At 37.4% G+C, this 6,334-nt stretch overlaps 1 protein-coding gene across 5 annotated transcripts in view; it reads left to right on the forward strand.

Annotated features, from left to right (window-relative positions):
• The window catches only part of ptpro (protein tyrosine phosphatase receptor type O), a 69,013-nt gene that overhangs the window by 8,051 nt on the left and 54,628 nt on the right, over positions 1–6,334 (forward strand). For 4 of the 5 annotated variants that reach the window (XM_068734051.1, XM_068734052.1, XM_068734053.1 and 1 more), the window contains exons 2-7: positions 321–582; positions 1,216–1,371; positions 2,311–2,463; positions 2,796–3,308; positions 4,093–4,254; positions 5,723–5,919. In XM_068734051.1, the coding sequence (XP_068590152.1) occupies positions 321–582; positions 1,216–1,371; positions 2,311–2,463; positions 2,796–3,308; positions 4,093–4,254; positions 5,723–5,919 (1,443 nt within the window). Of the gene's footprint in view, positions 1–320; positions 583–1,215; positions 1,372–2,310; positions 2,464–2,523; positions 2,556–2,795; positions 3,309–4,092; positions 4,255–5,722; positions 5,920–6,334 lie in introns of those variants that run through there. The other variant, XM_068734055.1, reaches the window with a different exon arrangement.

Raw genomic sequence — 6,334 nt, forward strand, 5'->3', positions numbered from 1 at the left:
CAGCTCATCCAGGTTTTTATGTCCTTAAGACTGCTTGAAGTTTAGCGAGCTGGTTGGTTTCATCTTGATCGATAGATATAATTGAGTATCATCTGCATAACAATGAAGTCTTTATGATGTTTGCTTTAATTTACTGGTTTGAGGGTTAAACTATGGAGCCAACTTCCTTTGATGTATTATCTTCTTTCTTCATGTTTCATGTTTTATAGTTGGTGATGAAGACTCTCTTCCTGTTTCTTCATGTTTTATAGTTAGTGATGAAGACTTCCTTCCTGTTTCATGTTCTATAGTTGGTGATGAAGACTCTCTTCCTGTTTCAGAGCGTGACATCGTTCCAGGCGTCTCTGAACAATGACGGTCTGATCGTAGCGAGACTCGAGCGCTCCGACCTTCAGGACAACGTGACAGCATTCGCCGCTCAGCTCTCCGGAGAGCCTCGACTGATCCTGGTCCAGTTTGTGAACACCAGCGAGCCTCTTGTGTTCAACACGTCCTTCCATGGTCTCTGTTACATGGTGGGACTGCTGGTGAAACTGGGACAGAGCTGGTCCAGACCCGTCAAGACCGTCCCGGTGCTCACGAGTAAGAAACCGGAGTCCTCAGAGCGGATTATCTCATAATTCAATGTTCATCATCTTTGTCAAATAATTCTGTTTAATCACATTTGTGTAGGTACATACGATGGAAATTAATCTTAGAATATTTTACCCTAAAACTTAATTAATTTAACCATTTATTGTTCTGTAATTAACTATTTAAATATATATATATATACATATAAAATCTATTAAAAAAACCTTAATACATCAAAATCCCTTAATTATATATAATGATTGAAACCCAAATTTGTGGTAAAGCCTTAAATTTAAAATGTAATAAAAAATAAAATATGTTTCTATATTTTCTTTTTTATATTAATGGACACATTTGGGGATCTTGATTTATATTTAAGTGTTTTTATTTTACATATTTTTCTCATGGCTAAATTTAGATTAATTAAGGGAACTTAATGATCGTTGTTTCATAAACTATATTCCTTATATTTTCAGAGGTTTGCATATTAATAAGGACATAATTAAGATATTTTAATGTGATTTCAAGAGGAGAACCTACGTTTGATATTTATACCAGAAGCACATTTGACATAATCAACATGTGAATATTTTAATTAGATTTAGAGTTTAAAGTGTGACGTGTGTTGTTTTGTCTCCTCAGAGCCACTTCCCGTCCACAGAGTCCACATCTCAGACTATAAAGAGTCTCCAGAGACCGGCGTCGTGTTTCAGATCGAACCTCCAGCAGGAAACGTCTTCAGCAGAGTGAACATCAGCTTCACGGAAGGACCGGAGCGCCGCTCCATGCTCTACAAAGGTATAAATATTATATATACTGTATATTATATATACACAGGTATAAACACTACTACATACAGTATTTTAATACTACAAAGGTAAACATAGGACAAATACCATGAATCCATCTCTTAATTTATACCTTAAAATTATCTTCCTTTTTCATTTTTCCAAATAACATAATATTATAATAATTATTTCAACATGTTATAACTGGTTTATAACTCACTGTGATTTCGTTTTTAGACATTTAATATTATTACAGCTATTAACACTTAAAGTTGTTAACAAATACATTACTAAAGACTTAATTCTGCCCATTACAGAATGTTATTAACCAGTTATTAGATGTTTATACACTGACTATTATACATGATGTAACCTTGATTTCTTCCGTCAATTGTAGCATTTTCTTTTCATCTCAAAGTTCAACAACAAAAATTACTTCTCTGAGCTTTTTAAGCCATCACTTCCTGTATGTTCTTCACAATAAATGCCCTTTAATGTGAAGACAGTGGAAGACTTTTACTGTAAAACCAGCAGTTTATTGGTCAATATAGCAGATACCAAATACTAGCTGAATGTAATCTTTGTGTAAGTGTATTTTCTGAACTTTCCTACAAACATTACATGGACCAAATACATTTTATTATGTGTTTAACAAAGTTCAATAAAGCAGAATAACGTTAATATAACGTAAAGTAACTGTAAATTAACGCTCCAGACAGCGGAGCAGCTTTGTGTTGGGACTCACTTGTTTACTTCTTTTTACTTTAAAGAAGATAATACAGTAATACAGGATCATCAGGTTCTAGTATTTGTTGTAGTTTTACTTTATTAAAATGTTGAACGTAGTACTTTCACTTCTTCTGGAATGTTTTACTGTGTTTATGCTTCTTTCTCTGATTAAAGAGTTTAAAGAGTTTCATTAAATGATCTTTGTTTTGTGTCATCGTAGATTTCTACAAAGGGAAGACCGTGTTCAAACACTGGTTACCTGGCGTGTGTTACCGTAACATCACCTTCCAGCTGATCTCTGAGGTCACAGTGTACCAGACGGCCCTGGTGACACACAGTGACATCACACACTCACCTGTACACCACAGGACAGGTGAGACACAGTGACATCACACACTCACCTGTACACCACAGGACAGGTGAGACACAGTGACATCACACACTCACCTGTACACCACAGGACAGGTGACACACAGTCACCCACTCTGTTGTCGTGGTCTCACCTGTCTTGTTGTGGTCTCACCTGTCCCCCTCTGTTGTTGTGGTCTCACCTGTCTTGTTGTGGTCTCACCTGTCCCCTCTGTTGTCGTGGTCTCACCTGTCCCACTCTGTTGTTGTGGTCTCACCTGTCTCACCTGTCCTACTCTGTTCTGGTCTGACCTGTCTTGTTGTGGTCTCACCTGTCCCACTCTGTTGTGGTCTCAGTGCCCTACCCCCCCCTCAACATTTCCCATAAGATCGTCCACCTGAGCCAGAGGACGCTGCTGGGTGAAGCCCCAGACGTGGTTCCTCCTGAAGGGGGCGAGGAGATCCGACGAGCCTCCCGTCAAGCCCGGGACGTCCCGCTGATAGAGGAGCAGCAGGAGGAGCAGCAGGAGGAGGGGAACACCTCAGAGGAGGTGGTGGGAGCTGTCACTCGGGTTCCCTTCAGCCCAACACAAAACCTGACAGGCATCAATGCCGTGAACGAGTCGACGGAGACTCAGAGCTACTGGCTGGACCCGACCGACCTGTCTCCTGCAGACAGGGAGGAGGAGTTTGTTAACGCCGTGGTGTCGGAGTACGAGGACTCCAACGAGCCCGGTTCAGCCATGGGTCTCACCCCCGAAGCCTCCGTCCTGCCCACCAAACTGCCCCCCATCCTGCTGGAGCTGCGCTGGCTGCCCCCCAGACCTCCGACCAGCTACGACGGCTTCAACGTCTACATCTACAGAGAAGGTACAACGAGGGGAACCGCATGATAATAATATATAATAATATATATTAATATAACAATAATAATACTAATAGTAATAACAATAATAACAACAATATAATAATAATATTATAATAATCACAATAACAACAATAATAACAACAACAACAATAATAATATAATAGTAGTAATAATAATAACAATAATCATTATATAATAATAATGCTAATTATTATTATTATAATAATGATAATAATAGATTTATTTGTAAGGAGCTTTTTAAATCATGAATTAAACAACGTGCTTTGTAGGATTAAAACAAAAACAGTGAGAATAAAACAAGAAAATGAAACAATACACAAAACAACAAGGGTGTGAAATCAATACAGAGTAAAATGTAATTAAAATGTAAAATAGAAATGAATGAAAATTAGATAAATGAAATACCTAAAAACAGACTGAAATAAATCAGTAGAATGTGTTAATAAACACAGAAACTTTGTTCATTAAGTTATTTTGAGGTTGAGTTGAAGTCTAATAATCAATTCATGACGTGAAACGTTGAAATCATTTATTTTTCAGAAAAACTTCTGTTTCCAGCTTCTGAAATATGAATGTTTTTAGGAAAGTGAAGTGAAAATCTAACATTTTATTTAAAACTATTTATTAATGAATTGAGTCAATAGTTGTTGATTAATCTGTAAAAGAAATATTTGTTGATTCCAGCTCACTCTCATTGAACAAAAGAACCAAAGTTGTTACATATTGACACAGACTCGTACTCACCTGTCCCCTTGTGTTTCTCAGGTAACTCTACAGAAACAGCCACCGTGGATGAAAACACTCACGAGTTCTTCACCGAGTTAACGGAGCCGGGAACGTACCGAGTCCAGGTCACCACGCTGAGCTCGTCTGGAGACTGTGAGGCCCGAGAGAGCGCCGCCGACACCGGCTTCACCTTCTACCTCAGTACGTAACCAAATACCCTCATGTGTTACAGTAGTACTAGATAAACTAGTTTATAGCACCATAATAAACTAGTACAGACGTGTTTATAGCACCATAATAAACTAGTACAGACGTGTTTATAGCACCATAATAAACTAGTACAGATGTGTTTATAGCACCATAATAAACTAGTACAGATGTGTTTATAGCACCATAATAAACTAGTACAGACGTGTTTATAGCACCATAATAAACTAGTACAGGTGTGTTTATAGCACCATAATAAACTCGTACAGACGTGTTTATACCACCATAATAAACTAGTACAGGTGTGTTTATAGCACCATAATAAACTAGTACAGATGTGTTTATAGCACCATAATAAACTAGTACAGCTGTGTTTATAGCACCATAATAAACTAGTACAGACGTGTTTATAGCACCATAATAAACTAGTACAGGCGTGTTTATAGCACCATAATAACCTAGTACAGACGTGTTTATAGCACCATAATAAACTAGTACAGATGTGTTTATAGCACCATAATAAACTAGTACAGACGTGTTTATAGCACCATAATAAACTAGTACAGGTGTGTTTATAGCACCATAATAAACTAGTACAGACGTGTTTATAGCACCATAATAAACTACTACAGGTGTGTTTATTGCACCATAATAAACTAGTACAGGTGTGTTTATAGCACCATAATAAACTAGTACAGACGTGTTTATAGCACCATAATAAACTAGTACAGACGTGTTTATAGCACCATAATAAACTAGTACAGACGTGTTTATAGCACCATAATAAACTAGTACAGATGTGTTTGTAGCACCATAATAAACTAGTACAGACGTGTTTATAGCACCATAATAAACTAGTACAGACGTGTTTATAGCACCATAATAAACTAGTACAGACGTGTTTATAGCACCATAATAAACTACTACAGACGTGTTTATAGCACCATAATAAACTAGTACATATGTGTTTATAGCACCATAATAAACTAGTACAGATGTGTTTATAGCACCATAATAAACTAGTACAGACGTGTTTATTGCACCATAATAAACTAGTACAGATGTGTTTATAGCACCATAATAAACTAGTACAGATGTGTTTATAGCACCATAATAAACTAGTACAGACGTGTTTATAGCACCATAATAAACTAGTACAGACGTGTTTATAGCACCATAATAAACTAGTACAGGTGTGTTTATAGCACCATAATAAACTAGTACAGACGTGTTTATAGCACCATAATAAACTAGTACAGACGTGTTTATAGCACCATAATAAACTAGTACAGACGTGTTTATAGCACCATAATAAACTAGTACAGACGTGTTTATAGCACCATAATAAACTAGTACAGATGTGTTTATAGCACCATAATAAACTAGTACAGATGTGTTTATAGCACCATAATAAACTAGTACAGATGTGTTTATAGCACCATAAACCAGCATTGTGTTCCAGGTCCTGGTGGTGAGTTGCTGGAGGATCTCCGTGAGCGTCCTCAGGCCGTCAGCGTCAGACTGCTGGACTCCAGCACCGCCGTGGTCTCCTGGAGTCCGTCCTCAGAGGACCACAACGGCAGCCTGGTGTCAGTGGTTTCTACCACCTGCCTCCGACCGAGTCTCAGCCAGAGGATGGAGAACACGTACTGCAGCGAGGTGACACTCAATACTCGAGGTTCTCTTCATCCAACCATCACAACATGGACGCTACAGAGCTCCTTCAACCAACGCTGATGACACAAAAACATAGAAAATAACTTCTAATAGTGAAGACATAACATGAACTTATATCTTAACAAATTAATACAATGTTGTCCCTTATGAATGAAATATGAATCCATCAACACAGAGATCGTTCTCCTCATTAATAAAGATTGAATCATTATTTAGTTTGTGAGTCTCATTAGACAGTAAAGTGTGAATCTTATGTTGAACTTTGAGGTGTGACAGTTTCCATCAGACTGTGTTGTTAATAAAACAGTTTATTAATATGTATCACTTTATTTATTCACAAGATTTTAGCTTTTAATGTAAATCTGTTGTTCCAATCAACAACTTTTTCTGACTATAA

This window comes from Cebidichthys violaceus, unplaced genomic scaffold (assembly GCF_023349555.1).
Source record: "Cebidichthys violaceus isolate CVI_PGR_0920_01 unplaced genomic scaffold, fCebVio1.0.p SCAF_60, whole genome shotgun sequence".
NCBI lineage: Eukaryota > Metazoa > Chordata > Actinopteri > Perciformes > Stichaeidae > Cebidichthys > Cebidichthys violaceus.